Source organism: Carassius auratus, chromosome 43 (assembly GCF_003368295.1).
Source record: "Carassius auratus strain Wakin chromosome 43, ASM336829v1, whole genome shotgun sequence".
Taxonomy (NCBI): domain Eukaryota; kingdom Metazoa; phylum Chordata; class Actinopteri; order Cypriniformes; family Cyprinidae; genus Carassius; species Carassius auratus.
Window position 1 is genome coordinate 10,946,707 of NC_039285.1, and position 27,775 is coordinate 10,974,481.

General features: G+C 39.6%; 1 protein-coding gene across 1 annotated transcript in view; it reads left to right on the forward strand.

Moving 5' to 3' along the window:
- Positions 1-27,775, forward strand: part of LOC113061690 (protein jagged-1b) — a 53,652-nt gene that overhangs the window by 19,392 nt on the left and 6,485 nt on the right. Inside the window, exons 3-9 of the mRNA XM_026231028.1 lie at positions 18,580-18,637; positions 21,328-21,582; positions 22,184-22,244; positions 22,365-22,495; positions 24,908-25,027; positions 25,148-25,261; positions 27,272-27,385. Of these exons, the coding sequence (XP_026086813.1) occupies positions 18,580-18,637; positions 21,328-21,582; positions 22,184-22,244; positions 22,365-22,495; positions 24,908-25,027; positions 25,148-25,261; positions 27,272-27,385 (853 nt within the window). The remainder of the gene's footprint in view (positions 1-18,579; positions 18,638-21,327; positions 21,583-22,183; positions 22,245-22,364; positions 22,496-24,907; positions 25,028-25,147; positions 25,262-27,271; positions 27,386-27,775) is intronic.

Below are 27,775 nucleotides of genomic sequence, written 5' to 3' on the forward strand. Positions count from 1 at the left end.
AGAGGTTTGAGTCAGTGGAATTACTCAGTTTACTCTGAATGGCAGGTTGCTTTAATTGGCGACTCTCATTTAAACAAGATTTGTCATTTCTTCCTGTCAGTTCATCACTGGTCTCCATTTATCCTTTTCAACCCCTCCCTCTGTTATTAATTTGAACTCAGTTCCTTTTTTCAATTCAAGTGTTTTATATTTCTCCCTTAGCTCCTGAACTTCTCTAGGTTACGTATGTAACCCTAGTTCCTCGAGGGAACGAGACGCTGCGTCAATGCGCTTTGGGGAACGCCGCTAGACTATCAAACCCCTGCCTAGTGTGTATCCGAAGAGCACAGCTTAGGACAGGAGGACGGAAGCGCCTGGAGTGACTGGCATGTCTAGGCCATAGAATTTAACAAACGTGGAGGGCGTGGACCACCCTGCAGCATTGCAGATGTCCAGCATGGATACACCTGCTAAGAAGGCCTTGTATCCGCCATACCCCGAGTAGAGTGAGCCTTGGCTCCCGACAGCGGGAACGACCAGAGGACTAATAGGAAGCGTTGATAGCCTCGACTATCCAATGACTAATAGTCTGCTTAGAAGCAGGAGAACCCCTCTTGGGGGGACCGTAGCATACAAGCAATTGGTCGGTCTTTCTCCACAGGGCAGCTCTGTGGAGGTATGCGTCCAGCGTTTGAACTGGACACATACAATTTAGCTTCGCCTGGTCGGGCTCCCGAAAGGGAGGAAGACAGAAGGCCTGCAGCACTACAGGTTGTGGTGTAACAGAGGGAACCTTAGGAACATATCCCGCTCAAGGGTATATGAATGCTTTAGTCAGGCCTGGTGCAAACTCAAGATAAGTAGGGGCCACAGAGAGGGCCTGAAGGTCTCCTACTCTCCGCAGAGAGGTGATAGCCAACAGAAAGGAGGTTCTGAGTGTGAGATGTCTGTCTGAGATATCTTGAATGGGTTCAAACGGGGGTTTGCACATTGCCTCTAATACCACAACCAAGTCCTACGGGGGAATACGGGACCATACTGGAGGTCTCAGCCTCAGCGCACCACAGAGGAAACGTGTAACTAGGGGGTGTCTTCCCAGAGACTGGCCATCGAGAAGGGCGTGGTAGGCAGCAATAGCCGCCATGTAGACCTTCAACGTGGAGTGGGTCAACCCTGCAGAGAGCCTAGCCTGTAGAAACTCCAGAACTGTACCAACCGGGCAGTGTGCTGGGTCTAACTGGTGGTCTCTGCACCATGAGGTGAAGAGTTTCCACCTCAGGGCATACAGTTTCCTCATTGAGGGAGCTCTGGATTGGAGAAGGGTCTCAACAACCTCGGTTGAGAGACCGGCTGCTAACAGTTGTGCCCCCTCAGGGGCCACACCCACAGCTTCCACAACTCCGGGGGCGAGGGTGAATTATCGTACCCTGCGCCTGCGAGAGTAGGTCTGTCCTGATCGGTATCTCCCACGGAGAGCCGTCGAGGAGCGAGACTACATCTGAGAACCATACTCGGCCCGGCCAGAACGGGGCTACTAACAACAGATGGACCCCATCCCGGCGCACTCTCGCCAGAACTCCCGGGAGCAGAGCGATAGGGGGAAATGCGTACAGACGAAGCCTCGGCCAGGTTTGTACCATAGCGTCCAGTCCCAGAGGAGTTGGATGAACTAGAGAGAACCAAAGGGGGCATTGTGACGTCTTTTGAGATGCAAATAGGTCTACTTGAGCCCTGCCAAATACTCTCCATATCTGCTTCACTACTTCTGGGTGAAGTCTCCATTGCCCGGGCCTCGGCCCCTGCCTAGACAGTATGTCTGCTCCCATATTTTGTTTCCCAGGAATATATACTGCTATTAATGAGAGGAGTTTGCTCTGGGACCACACCAGGATCTGGTGCGCCAGCTTGTACAAAGGGCGCGAACGCAGACCTCCCTGGTGGTTGATATAAGAGACCACCAATGTGTTGTTAGTGCGCATCAACACATGGTGACCCCTTAGGTCTGGGAGGAAGTGCTTCAGTGAACGATAAACTGCTAGCATTTCTAGACAATTGATATGCCATGTTAGATGGCGATCGCTCCACAGACCACGGGCAGGGTCCACTCATGACTGCACCCCAGCCGGTGAGGGATGCATCCATCGCTAGTGTTACACGGCGACAAGGAGCTCCCAACACTGGGCCCTGTTTCAAGAACCAAGGTTTCTTCCACATGTCTAAGGCACGGAGGCAGCGCCGTATCACGTTGGACGCAGCTGCCATCAGACCCAACAATCTCTGAAATTGTTTGACAGTGAGTGACTGGCCTTCTTTGACTCTCTCGACTGAGATGCTGATCGACTCGATACTATGCCTAGATAGGTGGTTCTCTGAACCGGAGAAAGCACACTCTTCTTGGCGTTCAGTCTCAAACCCAGCTCCCCCATATGTGCGAGGACGACATCTCGATGCCGAACTGCAACCTGCTCTGACTGAGCTAAGATCAACCAATCATCGATATAGTTGAGAATGCGGATGCCCTGCATGCGCAGGGGGACCAGAGCCGCGTCTACACATTTTGTGAACGTGCGGGGTGGGAGTGCAAGGCCAAAGGGAAGTAATCGATATTGGTAAGCTTCGCCCCCGAAAGCTAACCTCAGAAACTTCCTGTGTTGTGGAAGGATGGATATGTGGAAATATGAACTGATTTTAATCAGTTCCACGGCCACCATAGCTGCCATGGACCGCCCAATCGCTCGGGCGGTCTCCTTGGTGGCACGGAGGGAGAGATCAGCGGTCCTTTCTTAGCTCTGAAATGTCGTGGGACTTGATCTCCTCTCCCTCATCTAGCCATGGTGTGCAGACACGCACCAGCCTGACCTGCAGCCGCATACCCTTTGCCCACCAAAGCCGATGTTGCTCTGAGTGGCTTTGAGGGCAATGCCGGGGCCTTTAGAGACGACGCCGCGCCAGGGGACAAATAGCTCGCGAGCGTCTGTTCCACAAGGGGCATCGCTCTATAACCTTGCTCTCCCATCCCCACTACGTTTCCATACTAGTCTGACGAGGGAATGTAGAGGCGGGCCGAAAATGGGCGTTTCCACGACCTGGCGATCTCTTCGTGCAGGTCGGGGAAAAAATGGCTTGGAGGTGGCTGACTCGCGCGCAGGAAGTGTTTGTCGAGCTTGCTTCTCTGCGGTTCAGCTGTTTTCTCGGCAGGCCAATCAATGCTTAACTTGGCCACCGCGCGAGTAACCACCTCCACGAGTTCCTCATACTGCGGCGAGTGGGGTGGCGAATCCCTGTCGATCGACTCCACGTCAACCTCCTCGGAGGAAGAGAGGCGGAGCGTCGACCCCTCTCCCTGAGTGGAAGGAACCGCTGAACGTGTTTCCGACTCTAGGGATTGGGTGCCGGATCTGGCAGAAGTGGAAGGAGATAGGGACTGGCCCGTCTCCATTCCCTCCACCAGATCCACTTGCGAACCCCACGAGTGCAGCCGCCGTTCTGCCTCAGCAGAAGCGGGACCATCACCGCGGGGAACGCTGGCGAAGGCCCCCTCCTCGAAGAGGGCCCTCCGGGAACGAAGCAGCCGCACCGACATACGCTCACAGTGCGGGCAGTCGGCCCCTCGAGAGCCGACTCAGCGTGCTTCGAACCCAGGCAAACCATGCACAGGCTGTGTGTATCCCCACCCGTTATATTTCTTGGGCAGGGAGGAACACACAACCTATAGCGCGATCTTGGAATGCTTAACTTTCGCCTTGCTCTTTGGCATGTCTAGGAGCTCTTAACTGGACAGACAACAGTAAATAAGACTCACAAGACAAACAGGAATTAATTCCAATAGAGTCCAATACTATCAAGCTGCTAAGCTAATAGCTCAATAGTCTATAATAAAAATATTGGGTAAAGTAATCCATTTTATATTACACCAAGCTATTTTTAATGATAATTTTCAGCTTTGAATGAAATAAAGTCTAAGTTTAGTCCGCTTATCCGGCATCTTGGATTTTTCACTGAACTCATTCAAAGTTCGGCAGCCATATTTGCAATGCCTTCACCCAGCTATTTCTAGCATGCAAGACCAACTCCAATCTACTAGAATGAAATATAGAAATGTCAAAAAGTACTTACCAAAATAACATTTGAATAATATATTTAAAATTAGCAACAAAACTGGACATATCTGTTCAGTAAATGTTTCTTTATTATGCTAAAATAGTCTTAAAAGTGTCTATTTCAGGATGGTAGTGCAAGTTCAGTTCAAAGTGTGCATCTCAGGACCCCCTGCCCTATTCATATATCACAAGGCATTATGAGACCTTATGAAGCATTAAGAATAAAAGCAATACTGGCAACTTGGCTAAAATGGTCTTCATTTTGGAAGAATGCCTATGATGCCTTAAAATGTTGTCATCATAAACTGTTCAGTAAGTTTTTTGAGGAGATCAACACATGCTAACCATGCATTTTATGTTAACATGCCAGACGGGGTAATTTCCTGCAAAAGATAAAAGGCACCGCCCAGTCTGCCCTGGGCCCTGTCAGGGAATGACTCGAGGAGGCCCGTTGTTTTTAGTGCTCAGAAATCACATACCTTTGTCAAACCAATTAACCCAAAAAGAATTTGACATTGAGGGAGAGGGGAAATTATGTGAGGGTGGGATAAAAGGGAGAGAGAAAGTGGAAGAGGGAGATTCAGACTGCTGGTATTCACTCCTGGGATTAAAGAAAAACAATGAGAGAGAGAGAAATAAGAAGAAGGGCGAAATGAGGGGGCAGAAGTGGAAGGGGTCAGGGCCTCGGTATAGATGCAGTCATGTGTTTTGCATTCTAATGTACGTTTACAAGTTTTTATAAACCTCTGTTCCTCTTCAATGTCTGGTTGAGAGTCACAGGAGATTGACCAAAAAGATTTATGTGACAAACTATAATGTTCAATTTGGAACTATAGGAACTAAAAAAAAAAAGTTTTATATAAAAAAAGTTTTATATGCTTCCTATGTGTATAGTTTGTCAGTCCTGCTGTATGTGTATGAATATTCAAGAGAATGCCCGTGGGCTACACTGTGGCCAAATTCCAAACCGCCTAAAGGCTCCTCAGAAACCATAGATCCTTCTTAAAGAGAAAAGGCATAAATAGTAGGATGAGGGGAAGTAGTGACTAGAGCACATGAACAACAGAGAGGACCCTTGTCTCTCTCTCTCTCTCTCTCTCTCTCTCTCTCTCTCTGTGAGGTCATTGGGGGTAAAGTAAAGAGATAATTAATGTAGCTGTTCCAATTTAGTCTCTTCCTCTTTGAAAACCTCTGTGGATCTGCTGGTAACACCATAGGTGGATGCTACAGCTTCCATGGCAACACCTGCTCTCTGCAGGTGTGTGAGAGTGGGAGAGGATTGAGTATGTGTAGTTATTATGGGGATGGGAAAATGTGTGTGTGTCTGTGTGTGAACATGTATAATTACTATATTGATGTTTTAAGGGACTGTTTTTCCTCATTGGTCGAAGTGTAGGCCTGCATCCATGATTCATCTGTCCTTGTTACAACAGGGACGTGATGTGATTTTGTATCTCACAGTAGAAACAAGTAATGAATACAGTGTATAATGTTTAATATGATTTAATGTTTTTGAAACAAGTATCTTTTGCTCACCCAGGCTGCATTTATTTGCTTAAAAATATGTTAAAAACACTAATATTCTAAAAGCTGGAAGAAAAATGGATATTAAATAATTATTAATGTTGAAATCCATTTTGCTGATTCATATTTTTGTGGAAGTCAAAAAGTGTCATCCATTATTTGCTTTTAGAAGTTGCTCAAAAGAGATAACATTAATTAAGCCATGGGTTAATAGGAGTTATGCCAAAACAGCATGATAGTGAGTCAATGATAGAGAGACCGCGAGAGGGAAATTCCTCTCAGAGGGCTAGGAGTTCTTCCTGTTGGTATGAGCTCTGTTTGTACAGGCTGTCTCAGTCGGGATATCCTCCTGTACCCCCTGTATGAGTTTTGCAAATCATTACTTCTCTTTTCATAACTTTTTTTTCCGTTTCATTTCATAAACTTTTCAATGTACAGTTGGTCCAAGACACTGTGACCACATTTAAAAATCTGGTGATTAAAATTTGATTTAAACCTGTCAATTAAGTTTCATATCATAAATTGAGGAAAAAATATTGATCACATTGATCATGTGAACTCCTTTGTACAGACAGTAAGATCTTCTTCTCAATATGCACTTTGTATCACCTTAAATCATGCTGAAGATCATGATAATCAGATTTGACACAAACGTGTCAAGTCTATTCAGCCGAGAAATGCTGTAATTAGTGTAAAATATACGAATCTAATACAAAGTCATTCCTACATTGATATTCATTTTTCAATTCAATTTTTATTTCTAACTGTTATGCTGATTTAAAATCAAATGAGAAAGATGCTAAACAATTATTCTGACAAGACAGACGAAAGACAGTGTGAGAGACTGTGTGAGAGTTTAAAGATGAATGCAAGTTGGTATACAGATGTTTATGGATGGATGGACAGATGTTTAGAGAGGACAGAGAGGGTAAGTGTGTGTGTGTGTGAGAGAGAGAGAGAGAGAAAGAGAGAGAGAGAACATAAAGGGGTTTTTAACATTAGCCACCATCAGGACTTTGATGAAAATACTGTTCTTACTGAGTATGATGAGTAATAGTTAACCAAAATGTGCAGTGCAAAAAATAAATGCATAATTCAGTCTTAACATAATTCAAATTTTCAAAATGGCTAGAGTAGTTATTTCAAACTGGCAGTGCAGCCAACTGATCTCTTTCCTATCTACACAACCTTAATTATTTCCTTCTCAACATGGTCCAGCTCGGTACTGCATGCCATGAGAATTTTCTTCAGCCCTCCTCCTCCCCAGCACCACCTGTCTAGATCTGCTACAGGGGTTCTCCCTACTTTACTTTGCAGCAGCAGAATGTATCCAAATCCCAATAATTCTAAGCACATTTCAGAAGTAATGTTCTCTCATGCAAGCAGCAGCATAGCAGATAAATTCCGATTCCATTGATCAATCCTACCTACTCTGAATTCTTCTCATTATTAAAATATTATTCTTTTTTATTATTAAAATTATTAAATTTTAATTAATTTAAATTATTAAATTTTAATAATTTTTATTATTAAAACTATATCCCATAATGCAATGATTTCAACTTAAGTATGAAGGTGTGTTTCCAAATAAACATTTTCTCATAGTTGAGGGTTAAGGATACGTTGATTTGCTTTCTTTTAAATGAGCACCATTCACTGTTCAGTCTGTTAGAATGAGGAGATCAGACACTAATTCACAATGAACATGAAACTAGGTTAAACCTGTAACCCGTCCTGCATCGTTTGTGATACAGACATTAATGCTATCACAAATCATGTGTCTTGTTGAGGAGTGCTTTTCTAAGTGATCAGATATGATTTCTGACTTATGACAGGTTATCATAGAAACTTTGAAGGTGAACACTTTTAGCTCTTTATGTCTGTATTGAGCAAACAAACTGAAACTTTTGTTATCATATTTATCCATTATATATAGTTGCATTATGTGGAAAAAGTATTAAAAAATTATTTTGTGTGTCAAAGATTATTCAGCTATTTCTCGGCTGATAATGCCTTGCATAACTTCCAAAAGAACACAGACTGCTTATGTCCAGAAACTGATCTCTTCACAGTTCCAGACTAAAACAAGTCTTAATCCTTGTCTTAACCTCCCACTAGTCACTGATTTTAATCTTGGCTGAACTTTTTTTATTAAATGTTACTAAATGGATGATACTGCAAATGTGCTGCTGCTTTATAATTTGAGAGAACAGAGAATTGCTACACTTAGAAGGTCCAGCAAGTTTCGAGTCCCTTCATGAAGTGTTACTATTCTGAGGAGCCGGATGCGGTGAAATATAGTGCTTACTCATTACGAATTCAATGCAGTGCCGTTGTAGCTCTTTTTCCCTTAAGTGTGAATAGAGCTCTTTCAATGCACAGGCATTCAAACGTATTAGACTGTCAAACAGCTCTGTTGCTGAAGGCTTTTGGAAATAACAAACTCAACATCCTGTTAAGTAATGAAATTATTGCATATGCATATAATGATCTCTGCATATTAAGGGCTTGCTTACAGAATACAGTATTTATGTCTGTTGATTGGCAGCTAGTTATTATCATAGACTGTGTGTGTTTGTTCATAATGGTTTTTGATGCCTTTCACTTTTCCTATAGCTTAGCATTTATTATTATTATTATTATTTATTTATTTATTTTAATTATGTTGCACAGCTACTGTAGTAAAAGAGCTGGGCCTTAATATTTTTGAAATATCAGAGAACACACAATGAGGGCTGAAGTGATTTATTCAGTGCTCACCTGTGCACCCACCCACCCACCCGCACACACACACACACACACACACACACACATACACAATCTCTCTCTCTATTATCCTGAGTGCTAAAAACTGGAGAGTTTTGTCTCTGAGCCTTATCTTATCTGCTCGATGCTGTTTACTGCTGGACCTTCCGGCGTCTGTTTGTCTTTTCGTTAATTTGCTAGTTTATTTCATGTATTTTGGGTGTGTGTGATTAGGCATGATTGTGTGAGAAACAGGGCACAGACGATAAACAGGATATTATGTATTTGTGTGTGTTTTGTAATGGGACAGTCTGGTCTTGTTTCGATTGTTCCCACAGGTCTCAAGAACACTTGAGATACAAAGATATAATTATAGCTATCTGTCAAAGTTAAAGCCTTAAAGCTTAAACATTTTAAGACACCATTAAAGTATTAAACATGGCTTATTCCTGACTATATTTGATGTTGGCTATATATATATATATATATATATATATATATATATATGAGCGCACACACTGTATATATTATATATTACCTTTAATTATGTTAGATCAAAAAATAAAATGTAAATATATTAATATGTAATCTATTTTTGTTGAGAATGTTTTTCTGAAAATATAGTTTAATTTTAATCAAAATAAAGGTTTAAACTTTTTTTTATGTGCCATTGGTAGTATCTATATTTTAAACATATTGTACAGAAAAAAAACATACCCTGTTTAGTTAATACAAAGTAAATATTTTTCAATATTTTAATAATTAACTTTAGTATAACGGTACAATTAAAAGTATAATATGCACAAAATATTTGGTAACACTTTACAGTAATGTCCTACTATTATTACTAATACAATTTACAATATAATAACTGAGATTAATAAATGCTTTAGACATATTTTTCATGGAACCAATAAAGAGTTAAGATGTTTCTAACACAAAATAATTTAAAACATGGAAAAATAAAGGTGCTTTCTTAATTTAGTAGGTTTCTTAATTTGTCCTTTACAATGGGATCATCATATTTGGGTGTCAAAAAGATATCAAAAAGTTTGAAAACCCCTGGTATTAACATATAGTTAATAACATCCATTATTTTCAAAAAATAAATAACATGAAGTTCTTTTCAAAAATGTTTTGCCTGTTTTTAACAATTAGTGATCCATGACTCATTAATCACAACACGAAGACATAAAACTTACATCACAGATAGATGAGCTAGAACGGAAATGACAGTGGTTGTTGTGGAGCCAGAGGTGTGGTAGAGCAGAGAACAGTGATTTAGCAGATTTCTGAACTTGACCTGTGACAAAAGATCCTCATCCACCCTTCCTGCACGTGTGTGGTTCACTTGCCTGTGTGTACGTTTGTATGTGACCTTGGCACTGCCACCGCCGCTGGCTTACTCTGTGCTGATGCAGCCTGGTAGAGAGAGAGAATAGAGGAACAGAGAAAGAAGAGACAAAGATCTGGAGACCGACCAGCGCTAATGTGATGGGTGTGTGTTAGTGTGGTTTTGTTTTAGAGAGCGTCACTTCCTAACCTCTCTGTTCTTTTGCTTCATCTCTTCCACCAGGATGTCCCAGAGCCAAAACACAGACTGTGAGCTGAGAATATCCCACACATCCACACACACACATACACACACACACACAGCAGACATTACACACAATGCTGTACAAACACACTTGGACACACACAAACATGGTGGGCTAGGTAAATATTTATTACAGCCAAATTAAATTTATTAAAATCTTATTTTCCCATAAGGAGCGCACTTATAAGGACCTTGTCGACACATTTGACTGAAGTTTGAATTGACCATACTTTAAAATATCAATTATAAAGTCTAAAATCAGAGCCCACATATCATGCGGTATGCTTATAGAGAATTCATGCCTTTAAGGGATAGTTCATCAGAAATTAAAATTGTCATTATTTACTCGTCCTCATATTATTCTAAACCTGTATGTCTTTTTTTTCTTCTTTGGAACACAAAAAGACATTTGAAAAATGTCTCAGTGATTTTTTTTTTTTTTTTCACATGTTTGATAAACATTAAATGTTTACGTACCAAAAGATATATTAGTGAAGAGGGAAAAAGAGGAAGGGCAAGTACGTTAGATGAGTACAAAGAACTATTACAGAATGAGGAAATCAATAATGACATTTTCGAAATCACTCTCTCAGAAAAAAACTAAGAATTCTGCACCAGACATGCATCAGATTTGCTAAATAATGGTAACTCATTTTAGTGAACTGTCCATGGATGTTTTACTAAAAACGTATAATAAAAAATTTGGCATGAGTGAAATTATTTTATATTTATATTTATATTATTATTTTATTTTAGGAAAAGCAATAAAATGTGTTTCAGAGGAGGCGTGGCTTTGGAGAGTGATTTGCAGAGAGGACGGAATCTTATGCTTTCAAAGCTAGCTTGCTATTGCTAGCCTCTCTGAAATCACAGACCCTAACTTTAACACTCGAAACACTCAGAGAGTGTCTGGGCACAGTGTCTGTTTATGCTGAATTGGAGCTGGATATCCATCTAAGCCTTGTGTATGAATAGCCCCTTTCACACTGCGATACCTGGAAAATACACGGGTCATGTGTCCTGGCAATTGTTCCCGGGTCGTTAGATTTTGCACTTTCACACTGCCAGTAATTACCCGGAATATGTGCGTGCATTCACATACAACCCCTAAAGGTCCCGTAAAGACATGTGACATCAGGGCGTGACATGTAATGTACGAATAAAAAATGCTAGGCATGTTAACTTTCACTGAAGATGGCGAACTATCTCAGCGTCAGCGTGGACAGTGAGGAACTGATCTCTGCTTCGTTACAGTTTGCACATATTTGTTTCGTCGCGAATGTTGATCTGCCTTCAAAACACCCGGTGAAAGAGTTGTGCGATAACGTGCATCATCACTACGACAAACCCATTACGGCATTAGTTCTGGCTTTTTTTCACACAGCGCTCGTTCCGGGACTGAACCCGGCAATGTTACTATGTCCCCAACCCCGGATCCATCCTGGAATCAATCCCGTGAGGTGTTTGCTTTCACACAAAAGGCAACCCGGCAATGTTCCGGCAATTTTCCGGGTCCAACGTGTAGTGTGAAAGGGGCTTATGTGTGGTGTGTGTGTGTTTGTGTGAAAGAGAGAGAGGGTGTCAAACACTGAGCTTGAGTGGTCTGGGTTATCTCATTGCAGGGGGCTGAGAGAGGGCTCCGGGGCCTGAGAGGGGACAACTGTAGGAGGACATTTTTGTTTGTGTGTCTGAGAAATCTGTCTTTGTTCTGGTTGTTTATTTAAGGGTGTGGGTGCTGTGAATGTTTCGAGCCTGCTAGGGCACTGAGGGCATGCTATGTGTATGAGTGAATGTGTTAAGAGAAAAAAGAAAGGATTTGTAGTGTTGGTTGTTATTTTTAAGTTCTGTTGTAGTGAACAATTGTGGAAAGTTATGACTCATTTGAGTGAGCAAATGTGTGTGTGAAAGAGGTTGTCTTATGTGCTGTTAAAACACAAATCCCATCTCTGGAATAATAAAGTACAAATGTGGTTTTATCTCAGTGCCGTCTTTGTCTCTCAAGGGGCCATTAAGGATGTAAAGCATGTTGGTTACACTGTGTTATCTTATTATATGAAACATTTACAAGATGCTCAATATTAGCTAACACATACCTGTCATACTGCTGTTATACACTGCTTTATACTTATTTTGTACTAGTTTGTTTCCTAACCAGGAAAAACATGAGAGGTTTCAGCAACAATAATTCAGCATAATGTATATGTGACCCTGGAACACAAATGAGATGTATACGTCATCTGAAAGCTATTATACTCCATTGATGTATAGTTTATTAGGGTCAGACATTATTTGGCCGAGATACAACTACTTGAAAATCTGGAATCTGAGGGTGCAAAAAATATCGAATTACTGAGAAAATCGCCTTTGAAGGTGTCCAAATGAATTCTTAGCAATGCCTATTACTAATCAAAAATTATGTTTTTATATATTTACAGTAGGAAATTTACTAAATATCTTCATGATCTACTAAATGTGCTATTGATTTTTTTGCATAAAAGAAAAATCAATAATTTTGACCCATACAATGTCTTTTTTGGCTAATGTTAAAAATATACCCTAGCGACTTAAAGGGGGGGTGAAATGCTCGTTTTCACTCAATATCCTGTTAATCTTGAGTACCTATAGAGTAGTACTGCATCCTTCATAACTCCCAAAAATCTTTAGTTTTATTATATTCATAAGAGAAAGATAGTCTGTACCGATTTTTCCCGAAAAAACACGAGTGGCTGGAGGCGTGACCTGTGGGCGGAGCTAAAGAATCACGAGCGCGAGTAGGCTTTTGCGTTGAGAGCGTTTGGAAGCTGTGACACAGTGAGGACAAAACCAACCAAAGCAAACCATGGCTAACAGTCAGATTCAGCGTATATTTATGATCCAGAATCAGATCCAGAGGCTGAAATTGAACAAGAGCAGCATCAGCAATCAGTCTCTATGTGGTATGTACTGAAACTTTATATATTTGCTTAGCGGTTTTGGAAAATGACTAAGTTCCACTTTGTCGTCTTTTTTTTAAGCTGTACATGTGGAAAGTGCAGTTTGATGCCAACATCGCATGTTGTTTACTTGATGTGCTTACGCGCCGATAGCTAAGTTGACAACAGAGATATTTGAAGCAGTTTTACTCACCGCATGCGGTTCCAACACACGATCGTCGTGACCCTTTTTCGTTGGGACTGCATTATCCTTAAGAAATAAACGATGTGCAAATCCGTCGTCAAACTGGGCCTTGTTTGTAAAACCAGCATCTTCGAAATGCAGGGAACAAACACAAACACTTGCACAACTCTGTTGATGCTCTGTAAAAATAAACTCCATCCACTGGTCCCTTAATGCTGTTTTTCTTTTGGTAATCTGTGCAGGGTTGTCTTGCACTGGCAACCAAAAACATACTCCTCTTGTGACATTTCGCGACGCTCTCGCTCTGATCAGTGAAGTCTGTTGTTCTCTCAGTGCTCTGCTATACGGGAGCGCGCGCTCTTCCGGCAGAAGTGCCCTTAGGACCCATATAAGGAAATTCCGCTCCATCTAACGTCACACAGAGCCATACTCTAAAAAAACTTTCCGAAACTTGTGACAAACCGGATGGAGTATTTTTGGAACAGAAATACTCCTTCAAACGTACAACTTAATTTTTGAAACTTTGTCCATGTTTAGCATGGGAATCCAACTCTTTAACAGTGTAAAAAACTGAACCTTCACCCATATTCTCAAAACTTTAAACACAAAACCCATTCTTTAAACTACATACACAAAACCCCTGACTCTTCTGGCAAAATCAAACACTTGCCTCAAAACCATTTGATCTGTGCTCAAAATCAAACAATGCTTTCAAAAACATAAACCCATCCAGTCAATATATAAACACTCATCAGCATTCATTAGACACTACATCAAAAAACTGATAACACAGCGTCCAGGGCATGTAGTTACAGATAATATTTTAAAATTTTATTAAATAAATTTTATTGCATATAGAAAATAATATTGCCATAAATAAAAGTAAATAATTCACAACTCAGTACAGCAAATATATTGCATACTGTAAGTACTGCAAGTAATACAGTATAGAATTTCTGTATTTTCAGCAAAAAATAAAGTAAGCTCAAAGAACAAAGACAACACTAAATGCAAAGTGTATTGCACAAAACATTGTGCAAATACAAATTCAAAGTCAATGAGAGAGTCATTCTGCCTCAGCATCCCGATGGTGGAGAGCCACGGGAAATGGTAGAAAGGCTGACACTGTTGATAGCTTCAAAGTTTACATTGTCTTCTACAAGTCTTTGCTGTTTTTCAAGCAGTCTGATGATATTGTTTTGATGGGCCATATGAACAATGAGAGCCTCTTGCTGTTGGGAGAACGAAGGAGTCCTTCCACCCTCATTTGGTAGTCTTGCAATTCTACAAAAGGGAAAACGCTCTTACAGATGTGTACATACAGAAACAATAGTAATGGACATCACATTCATATGTAAATTGTGTTCTATTTTTTTCTCTTTTTTTCCACACTCCCCTTTCTATGGACAAACTGATGTACTATATCAAATGTCAAATTAGAAAAACAATAAATTTACCTATTCTCTTCTCTGAATGTCCTGATTATGGTGGCCACAGTTGTCCGTGTACTCTTCCTCCTCGTCCACCACCTCTTACACAAACTCTTCCTCCTCTTCCTCTAACATTGTTTCCATCCATTGTGGTATCAACACTCAACGTACCTGGGCCACCTGTACTGGCTTATATTCTAGACAACTGATTTGATCACATCATTAGAAACAAGTGTGAACAATTTTGAGTTGTTGTGTGTAAATGACAACTGTGTTGTAGTTGTGTTTAACTTTTGCCACATGTATTTACCATTTTGCAACACAGTGCAAAATGTGTTTTAGTGATTAAGAATGTGTTTAAAGTTTTGCAAAAAGAGTGGATGAGATTTGCAAACAGTGTCTTAACTACCTGAACTTTTTTATGATTTTGCCTACAAAGTGACTGATTCGACAAATGGGTTTAGGCCACTGAGCATTGGGTTCAGAGAATGGGGTTTAGTGTTTTAGCAGTTGTGAAATACTGTAATAGTTGCACTAAGCGGCATTTTGGTTCAGTGAGATTTCACTGTGGGGAGAGCAGTAATACTGCATTGTATGGTATACACTGTATTCTGCCTACTATTTTTTTAAGTACTTTTAGTAGTTCTTTAGGAATTAACATTACTGTTATGCTACAATGCCACAATAGTGTTAAGACACAGCATTGCCATATATCTATGTGAATCTGCATAATTGTCAATGAGTTTTATATAAATAACACTGATGCTAGTGAATACAACCAGAGCAGTGTACACAATTATTTATTCCCTTACATCCAACAAAAAAGAAACATCTTGGGAATGACTACTTGGGATTTTCTCATTCTTCAACATATTTCCATCTTGTTAATGATAATATTTTGTGTGTGTGTTTGTGTGTGTGTGTGTGTGTGTGTTTGTCCTTTCTGTCTTCTATTTTCTGTTTCTTCGGCTGTACAGGAACTGATTCTCCTGTTGTCTCTGCTCGTAAATCATAATAATACATGCGTTCCATTATTTGCATCACTGAACAACCCCCCATATATATATATATATAATGATCATTTTTAAAATAGCAGTGTTTTCTGACTAAACTTTAATAAACTAATCTAAGTTGCATATTTAAATTTTCATGATAATATTAAAATATAGTGCTAGTCAAGCACCTGCCATTGAGATGAGTGGAAATGCTAATGGATTTGGGAATACTAATTTTTGCAATCATGGCTAGTGACAAAAACTCATTTACATGGAAGAGCTTTTATCATTTGAGCTGCGCCAATTCAAGTCAGTTTGTTTTAATGCACATGTGCTATTGAAACAGGAATATAATTATGAAGCTCAAGCGCTGTTGTGTCTGTGTCCTTTAATGCAACATGCTTTCAGTCACATGAAGCCATTCTTCTTCATCTTCATGTCCATTTACCATTCAGTCATTCAATCACTGAGAACAATCATGTTCTCTCAACCCTTAACAGCACTTTTATCAAGCTCCCTCATTCCTGCCAATAATAGTACCCATCTCATGTCTTCTCTCTTCATCCTTCGCTCAGATCTCCCACTCCTCTCTGATGTGGTGGCCACTCATGAGACAGACATGACCATACATCCATGCCGCCTTTTAAAGTTTCCTTACCCAGATTGCTGCAGCTGTGTCATTTGCATGGCAGGGTTTGGACCTCTCACTCGAGAATGAGAGTGTGGCTTTGAATTATTCATTTAGGTGACACAGATACGAAGAAGAAAATTGTCCTCCTTTCTTTTTTTACTCATTAATGCTCATGAATTTGTCAGCTCTCCCTTTAAATCACATTGTGATGTTGTAGCCGCTAATATAATAGTACTCTATTTGTTTAAGTACTCTTGACTGTCAGTTGTCTGGGGTTGATACTGTATTTAGAGTCTGCAGACAGGCTTGGTCTCAGTGCAGCTGTGAATCAATGGTGACATTCTTCTGTTTTTTGGGTTTCAGTGCACCATCTGTTCCCCCACTGGACTTTAGAGATGTATCCAAGAAAAAGAGCTCAAAACATCCATTAGCAAATTTCAGTATAAGGATAACAATAAATATAAAAATATAAGCCTAACCAGTTACTATAGGCTAATAATTATAATATATTATTGTATTAGCCTACAGTTATATCATATATTATATTATATATAATAATTATATGCAAATATGATGGAAAAAGATCAGTTAATGGATTTACAAGACTGTGGGATGGACAAAAATGTTTGATCCATCTCTGATAATCCCAGGTCATTTGATCACGCAGGTTTTTTACGCATGATTAAACGTGGCCACAGGAAGAACAAAAAAAAAAAGTGTCATGCATCACACTTTGCCAGAGATAAAAACACATTTTATCTTTTTATCTGTGATCTTTTAATAACCTTTAATCCTATTACCAGGCAGATTATTAATTGTAACTATGGCAATGTCTGCACCATAATGGTTTAAAATGTACTTTCAATCTGGAATTTCAAATTTCAATCTGGAATTAAAAATAAAAATCAAATCTGCTGAAGTAAGTTGTCAGTCCTGTATTTGAATCTTTTATGGTTAGGTTCACAAACAGTAAGGTTATTTTCAGGACTCTGCATTCTCAGAAATCCTGAGGTGGAGATATGAGCTGTGAAGGTTTTACATCCAGTCACTCTTCTCCACCCGGAGCTGCTCCTGTCAAATTTTGTGTTGTACACATTTGTTGACTCAAATGCTCCTCAAAATTTGGGGGCGGTTAAAGGGATAGTTCACCAAAAAATGACCCTCATGTCGTTCCAAACCCGTAAGACCTCCGTTCATCTTCAGAACACAGTTAAAGATATTTTAGATTTAGTCCGAGAGCTCTCGGTCCCTCCATTGAAGCTGTGTGTACGGTATACTGTCCATGTCCAGAAAGGTAAGAAAAACATCATCAAAGTAGTCCATGTGACATCAGAGGGTCAATTAGAATTTCTTGAAGCATCGAAAATACATTTTGGTCCAAAAATAACAAAAACGACGACTTTATTCAGAATGGTCTTCTCTTACGGTCTGTTGTGAGGGAGACTTCAAAACAAAGCAGTTTGTGATATCCGGTTCACGAACGAATCACTCAATGTAACTGGATCTTCTTGAACCAGTTCACCAAACTGAATCGTTTGAAATGATTCGCGTCTCAAATAAGCATTAATCCACAAATGACTTAAGCTGTTAATGTGGCTGACACTCTCTCTGAGTTAAAACAAACCAATATCCCGGAGTAATTCATGTACTCAAACAGTACACTGACTGAACTGCTGTGAAGAGAGAACTGAACATCAACACCGAGCCGAGCCAGATAACAAACAAAAGACTGTCTCGTTCTCATGGACAGTATACTGTACACACACTTTCAATGGAGGGACAGAAAACCCTCGGACTAAATCTAAAATATCTTAAACTGTTTCTGAAGATGAACGGAGGTCTTACGGGTTTGGAACAACATGAGGGTGAGTTATTTATGACATAATTTTTGGGTGAGCTATCCCTTTAAGGAAAATTTGATGGATAAACTTGTGGCTTAGTTGACTTCACCATCATTGATATTATTTTGATCACTGTTGATATGGCTACTGGTAAGGAATACAGCATTTAAGATGCCAGTCTATGTTGCTGTGTCAATGCAATATTTCAAAACTTACACCTGTAAGTAAATGTGGTTGTCAATTCCAAAAACTGACAGTGTGAATGTAACCTTTAAGTGGCATTTTGTGTATGTAATATTATATATAATATACTTCTTCAATATCATATAGACTGTGAGGTGGGGTCTCTTGGGCAACAACCCAGAGCATCCTATCAATGCACACAGTAGTATGCTAAAAACCAGTCAGATCACAGGACTGCGACGTCAACTTTTGCACTGACAAGCACCATTCAAATGTGTGTTAAAAATGTAAAGCAATTAAAAACTGAGACTTTTATTTCTACTGCATTTGTGTGTGTGGGATTTTGTAGTGTTTTCACTCAATAAACCCATCACAGTGTGTTGTGCAAATATTAAAAACACTTACATGCATTTCCTTGTTTATTTTCTTTTGTCCAGAAATCATTTTCTCTGGTGATCGAGGCTCTGGACCATGACAATGAAACATCAGAGGCAGGTATGATGATGATGATACGTGTATGTGTGTCTGTGACAAAAAAATAAACAAAACATCTATGAATAATATGTGGCCTCAGAGAAATGATTTGTAGTAATATAATAACAGAGAGAAAGAATGAAAAGAAGGACATTGCCAACAACAGACAGCCAATCCGTATTTACCCCTCATGCTGTCTTCTGGGGATTACAAGAGAACCGAGTAATGCACAGGGTCAGTCTCCATGACTCTTTCATTTCCTGTGCTGCTTTCTGATTGTTTCTCCTTATAATTGACTGAAAATATGTTGCTGGGTTTTGCACACACACAATCACACTCACTGATTATGTCCTCATGCAATGGTGGACTATTTAATGAATAAATTGCACACATGTGCATGCTTCAGACAACAGTGAGATACATTTTAATCACTTGGATATTTCCCCTTTATTTCCATTAATAACCAAACTTAATTTGTCTCACAAACATGCAGACGCATCTACTTATCTCATTTTTCTCCTTTTCTTGCATTCTTATTCTTATTTATTTTCTCTTCTTCCCCTTTGTATCTCTGCTAGATCTATTTCTCTCCTCTCGCTTAATCTCACGTTCTCGTTGCCCTCCAGCTCCTGTCATGTCCTTTCATTTATTTTATCCATCCCTTCTCTAGTTCACTGGATTTACAGCTTGTCTCTGGTGAGGTGAGGCTTAGGGTGGGCCGATCCCAGAGTCAAATTAACGTTAGTTTGGAACTGTAGAGCCGTTTTTTGCCCCCTGCAAGCTTTGGATTATAATACAGCCATCTTTCTGAGTGCCATATAGCTTTAACAAGCTTTAAAAAAGTTCATCCTGACCTATTATGAACTTGAAAAATACTTGAGAGAGAAAGAGCGAGAAAGGTTTAAGGACAAAATTATTGCTCAGTTTCGCATTTATTTAATCGTCTCCGAGGCGTCTTCTGTCCTGGGTTGTGCACCATTAAGAATTAAATGTAGAATGACTTTAAAGTGCAAATCAGTTACAGAATTTGAAATAAGCAAATATGTTGGAAAATTGGAATCTGTATTTTTATTCATGTCAATATAAATGCAATGGAGTAAAACCCAGTCAAAAAGATAAAAAGATAAGAAAAAATTTCATATGATTACTGAAAGTGTGATTTTAATAACATATTTAGCATGTCTGGTAAGAATTATCTATAAAGATATATTCATAGAACTTATTCATGGAATATTTAATATATTTAAATGTAGTATAATGAACATGTCTAATGATCCTAATTTTCTATATTTAAAATAATGTGGACATTTTGTGGTTTTCTATGGCTGGTGTTTTAATGGTTGTATTAATTTAATATGCACACATCCAAAAATACTGTCATATAGGCGCAAGACCAAGAAAAGGCACAAAAAAGCAAAATAATAAATAAATATATAAATAAAGTAATTTCAGTAAACAAGTTACCACATTAAATTGTACTGGAGCATATGTAGCCATGTACAAATGTTTTTTTTTGTTTAGTTAAGAAACAAATGTAAAAACTCAACTCAAAATTAACTGTCTATTGTTTTTGAATTGCAATTTAGTAATTTCTTACTAGTCAGTCCAATGCAAATTCCAGTCCAGCATCTTGTGGGACAGGACCAATTAAATTCAAATTCACACTCATGAATTAAACAGGAGCTCTGCTGTTGTCATTTACATCTCTAATGGACTGAATGTTTAAATGGACCACAGCACTAATTACTGACTGTGCTTACACTGCAGTCCATTAATAAAGGAGGACAAGACCATCATGTTCAGATCTGTGTATATGAAACTGCCTAACGTGCCCAATCCTTTTTGGGGTCACTGTATGCACTTGATATGTTTATTTTAAAAGCTGGTGTGGGGATGCTAAGATAACGTATCTGTGTTTGAACACCTTCACACTTCTCTGTTTTCATACCTTTGTTTTTAAGCCCAGATGATCTCATCTGTTAGGCAGATTTTTCTCTTTCTAGAGCACTTTGTGAAAGATTATGCACTATGTAACAGGCTAACAGTCTCTCTGGTAAACCTCTTATACAGGAGGGATAAAAGGGAGAGACAAATGAATGAACGCAATGTCTCATAAAGCCTCGAACCACATGTCAAGCTCTATCAACAGTCGTTTGTTAATTACCACAGAGAATACATTGGACCAAAAAAAAAAAAAAATGCTGAATGTTGAAATTATTATTATTTTTTTTTACTTTTTGTTCAAATGAAAATCTTTTGATCAAATAAATGCAGCATTGGTGAGGATAAGAGAATTCTTAAAGAGAGAGAGATAAAAAAACAAACACATTAATACATTTTGCAGATCCCAAACATTTGAATAGTAGTGTATAGTGTTTAATATTAGTTACTGTTTAATAATGTTGTGGTTTTATTTTAAAATGCCTTTTTTTTGTATGATTAATGCTTGTCCACATGTACTTCTATTGTAAGTGCTTTACTATAATAGCAGTTTTTGCTTGCTTTTTAAAAAACGAAGGGACTGTCAATTTGAGCTGTTGACTTAATAACAATAATACAATGTATTTAATGAATTTACATTTAATGCTTAAAATGTATCATTCCTTTAAGATCCAGTCTTTTTTGTTGGCAAATATCATCTGATGTCCTTTAGGGGGAAAATAAGCTTTTTGTTTATTAATTTATTTTAATTTTACTCCGACTGTCCCCAGGTAGGCAGGAATTAATAGAGCGAGTGCTGCTGTCCTCCATGCTGAATCCAGGTGAGCAGTGGCAGCCCTTCCGCCATCACGGCCGAACATTCACTCTGGAATACCGCTTGCGATTCCGCTGCGATGGCAATTACTACGGCCCACTCTGCAACAAATTCTGCCGAGCACGAGATGACTTTTTTGGCCATTTTAACTGTGATCCTTCTGGTATTAAAGTGTGTAAGGAGGGCTGGACTGGAGCAGAGTGCACACAAGGTGAGTGGCTCCAGAACATGGTCTTTACGTACCGTGGTCTTTAGCCTATTCACACACAAACATAACAACTGATTTTTTTTAAGCTCCGCCCACCTTGATTGCTCACTCAAACAAACTTTAGCCTACAGAATGTTGTTTGAGGTTGTGTGGTCATGAAGTGAAACATTCGTTATTCTATTCTATTATGATATATGACAAATCTAGGCTTATTTCAAAGGAATACTAATTCAGTTCTACAAATGTATTATTATATTATATGTGTTATATTATATCTTGCAGTTTGCAAAGTAAAAACGTGTTCTGCGTGACTTATTCTATCCTTAAATGTCAATTACACTACAGGATTATTTATTCACATGCTTTTCCAACATTCCATTGAGGCCAAATCCGTTTTCCAGCAGAGAATGACTTTAGGGAGAGAGAAATGTCTCCCCTGAGATGATCAAGGAAGAGAACTTATTACCACCATATCCTAAGTCAAAACATTCAGTTACCATTATATTAACAATAGTCAAGTCAAGATCCGCTGTAAGATGTCTGTAGTGAATAATTTTGATAATCATATCACTAATCTGAGTCAACCGTCTGTGTGCATGCGTAGCGGTGTGCAAGCAGGGATGTCACATGGACCACGGCTCCTGCAATCGGCCCGGAGAGTGCAAGTGAGTCTGTCCAGGTTTCAGAAATATCACACCCCCTCTGATGCATGCCATATTCAGTACTTGCTTTTGTTTGTGTCTTTTTCTCACTTCCTGTCTGCCGTGACCTCTCTTTCTCTGTAGATGTCATTACGGCTGGAAGGGTGATCTGTGCGATGAGTGCGAGACGTTTCCTGGCTGTGATCACGGCACTTGCACTGAACCCTGGAAGTGTGTGTGTGACACAAATTGGGGCGGCCTGCTCTGTGACAAAGGTGAGATGACACCTGCAACACAAGGGAATGTGGATGACATTTTGTTGTCCTTAGCTGTAGCAGTAATATATGCGCATATTTAATGACAGCAGACAGAGGCCGATTTCTACAGAGAAATAATTTACATGTACAGTACACTACCTTCCAAAAGTTTCTAAAAATACATTTTCAGCAGAAATAACTACAATTCCTCCGACGATCCCTCAGATATCATTCTGATACTGATTCGCAAGAAACATTTATTTTGATGATCAGTGTTGAACACAGTTGTGCTGCTTAATAATTTGTTTTTTTCTTTTTTTGTGTGTGTGTGGAAACTATGATACACCATGAGTTTCAGGAGTCTTTGATGAATAGAAAGTCCAAAGGACAAAATTAGTTTGAAAAAGAACAAACTAAAATAACATTTTAAATATCTTTACTGTCACCTTTGAGCAATGTAATACTTCCTTGCTGAATAAAAGTATTCATTTTATATATTTTTTACATAAAATAAAATAAAATAAAAATTATCACTGACCCCAAACTTTTATAATGAACTTTTAGAATTAATGAATTATTAGGGAAAGATATGATATATATAAGTTTAATTTGAGACAGGTGGCTGGAGTAGCTCTGCAGCTCATAAGAAATACTACCTGACAGATGTCAATAAAATAGGAAAACACTTATTTGATCTGAATCTGCCCGTCAATCATTTTGTGCAGGACTGGTGACAACACCTTTGCAGGGCAGGATTTTGGAGAGAGAAATAATGAAGTAATGTCATATTGAAAATGAAAAGTGGTAAACATATTTTATCACATGCCCAAAAAATTCTGAGTCATTTGCTTAATTGATTCCAACGCATGCTGACCACTTACTGTATAGTTAAAATTTGTGTAAATAATCCACACGTGGGGATTTGTTAGGGCTTTGTAGAGGTGTAAGCCGATGCTCTTGGGTAAACAAAACGTGAGCCGTGAGGTGGAGACTAAAACAGACTCTTATATTCAGCGGTTATGTGAATGGCACTTTCTCACCCTCACACACACACACACACACACACACACACACACACACACACACACACACACAGACACACACTCCCCACTAAACTCAGATCTCAGGAGCCATTCTGCAACCTGCATCATTTTCCACCATTTTTAATTTGTGTGTCTACTTGTATGTTGTGGTTATAATTCTTCCAGTTAAGCATGCTTGTGTGTTGTGGGTAAATCTTCAGGAAACAATCCATTTGAATATAACTCATCCCTTCAAGCATGACCTTGTAGGAATTCTTGGTTAGAGTTTGCATTATTTATGAAGTAAACTACGTTTAAACAAACTCTGAGACGTCAAACTCAAATTTGTGTCTAGACCAAACTGGCATTTTGTGTAACCCCATGAGTCTGAGCTTGCAGTAATTGTTTAGAAAATAATTTTCCTATACAAGCAACTGTTCTCAGTGTTAAATGTACATTTAAGGGAGCTCTTATACATTTATATTCACAAATGGATGGAAAGAGGGGTGAGAGTGCAGGTCACATGTGTTCTTATTACTGATGTTGGTATATTGTATTGCTGGAAGTGGTGGCGTTTTCACATAGCTGTCAGTACTGTTTGAGACAGTTTAAAATTGAATAATGATTTTTCTTTCATATCATGTAATAATGATCTGTGTGTGTTTGTGTATAGCTGTTTTCATATAATTTCAGTAGGAAAACAGTGCTCTGAATCATGTGGCATAAGTTGACTTAAATTGTGATACATTTGGATTGGTTTTGTACTTACCAAAAGTTTTTATTTCTTAAGCCAACAAAGATCAACATTCATAATCCAGTGTATTACCATAATATAACATCCGATGAAACAGGATATTTAACAGGAAAAAAAAGAAGTGTGACAGGACTCGATTTTATCTGTAAGGAGTTGATTGAATCATGAAAAGTGAACGTTTGGTACTAAATTTTGCAGCCACCACTACAAACCGCTGTGTTGGTTGAAACTGAAGTTGCTCCGCTGCTAAAGCATGGTAATAAGTGTGCTCAATAAGTGTTGTCAAATTTTTGCTCTTAGCCTCACAAAACAACACTACAGTACTAGGATATCTACAGATGCGGCAGCCCCTGATCATGAGGATTCTCTCTGACATTTAGTGGAACATTGTCAGTTACATCAACTCAAAATGCCCAAATACACCGAAGGGGGGGGGGGGCAACCTATCCCATACATAAATTAAAACACTTTTTATAGAAACCTACAGTGTTCAGCTCATGTGAGTGTACACCATTCAGATGACTCTTTACAACAGCACAGTCTTAATGCATTAAACTTTTTATATTAGCACTGAACTATTGAATGGAATTTTGATTTATTGTTGTCTAAAACTGATTTTGCTTTATAAAACATCTTTCTCTGTCTTGTATACAGATCTGAATTATTGTGGTAACCATCAGCCATGCAAGAATGCTGGTACTTGTACTAACACTGAACCCAATGAGTACCTGTGTGTGTGCAAGGAGGGTTTCCGTGGCCGTAATTGTGACATCGGTGAGATGATCTCCAAACAGAATAGAACTTTACAGTAAGCACCTCTGTCACAGTGGTGATAGCACAGGGGATGTGAAGCAGATTATAAATGTGTATCGCTTCTTCTCTTCCCCTTAATAGTGGAGCACACCTGTCTCTCTTCTCCATGTGAGAATGGTGGAACGTGTGTTGAAGACCCAACAGGCTTCAGCTGCGTGTGTGCACCGGGCTGGACGGGACCCTCCTGTGCCTCCGGTAGCTAAACATATAAATGCACACACACCTGCACAGACTGCAGTCAGCACCAAGGGAAGCTGTTATTTCCTGTACTGGAGCCAGTTTTAGTCAGATCTACACCAAAATAATGCACTTTAACTGGAGCACAAACTATCAGCAATCACACCCACATGCACATCTAGGATGCACAGATAGATAGATAGACAGACAGAGATAGATGGACAAACGTACGGAAGGACGGACGGACAGACAGAGACAGAGAAAGATAGATAGACAGACAGAGATAGATGGACAAACGGACGGAAGGACGGACGGACAGACAGAGACAGAGAAAGATAGATAGACAGACAGAGATAGATGGACAAACGGACGGACGGACGGACAGACAGAGAAAGATAGATAGACAGACAGACAGAGATAGATGGACAAACGGACGGACGGACAGACAGAGATAGATAGATAGACAGACAGACAGACAGAGATGGATGGATGGATGGATGGATGGATGGATAGACAGACAGACAGAGACAGACAGATAGACAGACAGAGATAGATGGACAAACGGACGGACGGACAGACAAAGACAGATAGATAGACAGAGAGACAGAGATGGATGGATGGATGGATGGATGGATGGATGGATGGATGGATGGATGGATTGATTGATGGATAGACAGACAGACAGAGACAGACAGATAGACAGACAGAGATAGATGGACAAACGGATGGACGGACGGATGGACAAACGGATGGACGGACGGACAGACAGAGATAGATAGATAGATAGATAGATAGATAGATAGATAGATAGATAGACAGACAGACAGACAGAGAGACTAAGATGGATGGATGGATGGATGGATGGATGGATTGATGGATGGATAGACAGACAGAGACAGATAGATAGACAGACAGAGATAGATGGACAAACGGACGGACGGACAGACAAAGACAGATAGATAGACAGAGAGACAGAGATGGATGGATGGATGGATGGATGGATGGATGGATTGATTGATGGATAGACAGACAGACAGAGACAGACAGATAGACAGACAGAGATAGATGGACAAACGGATGGACGGACGGACAGACAGAGATAGATAGATAGATAGATAGATAGATAGATAGATAGATAGATAGATAGATAGATAGATAGATAGATAGATAGACAGACAGACAGACAGACAGACAGACAGACAGACAGACAGAGAGACTAAGATGGATGGATGGATGGATGGATGGATGGATGGATTGATGGATGGATAGACAGACAGAGACAGATAGATAGACAGATAGAGATAGATGGACAAATGGACGGACTGACGGACAGACAGACAAAGAAGGATGGATGGATGGATGGATGGACGAACGGACAGAGACATATAAATAGATAGACATTCAGACAGACAGAAAGAGATGGATGGATGGATGGACAGAGACAAAACAGATAGATAGACAGACAGACAGACAGACAGACAAAGACAGATAGACAGATGGGTGGATGGATAGATGGACGGACGGACGGACAGAGACAGAGACAGACAGACAGACAGACAGAGACAATTAAATAGATAGACACTTAGACAGACAGACAGAGATGGATGGATGGACAGAGACAAAAACAGAGATAGATTTATAGATAGATAGATAGATAGATAGATAGATAGATAGATAGATAGATAGATAGATAGATAGATAGATAGATAGATAGATAGATAGATAGATAGATAGATAGACAGACAGACAAACAGACAGACAGAGATGGTTGGATGGACGGACAGAGACAGATAAATAGATAGAAACAGACATTCAGACAGACAGAGATGGATGGATGGATGGATGGATGGACAGAAACAAGATACAGTTGATGGATGGATAAAGATAGATGATAGACATATAGATAGAAAGGAGGATAGTAGATAGAATAGATGGACAGACAGATAGATGGATGGATGGACAGATGAGTAGATTTAAAGGCAGTGAAATCCCATGATGAGACAGAGAACATGTTCTTTTCGTTTGCAGCTTTGTTGCGGTGTGACTCCAATCCCTGTGGACATGGGGCCACGTGTCAAGAGACGCCGCAAGGTTTCCAGTGTCTGTGTCCTCCGTTTTGGACTGGCAGAACCTGCCAGCTCGGTAAGTATTGAGAGATAGACTCTAGCTTCACCTGTCCTGAGCTGTTCATACATGTCCGCACATGTCTAGCTTGGCCTTACGCTCGTATCCATCCGCAGCCTCACCTGACGAAACCTGCCTCTACCTGCCTAAACTTGTCACAGTCTGTTTTTACCTGTCTGGAATGAGAACACCTGTTCTTTCGTGTTTATGCTCATGTTTCTCACCTCACCCTCAGGGTACATGGACTAGAAAGACACCAAGGAATTAAATCTAAGAAACCCTGTAAAAATATTACAGAAACCATGACAACACCACCATGTTTGCCATTTAAAACCACCAAATCATGACAATCTTTTCCAGAGATGGGAAACTCAGCTTTCTGGGGAAAGTAAATACATCTTGTTTTAA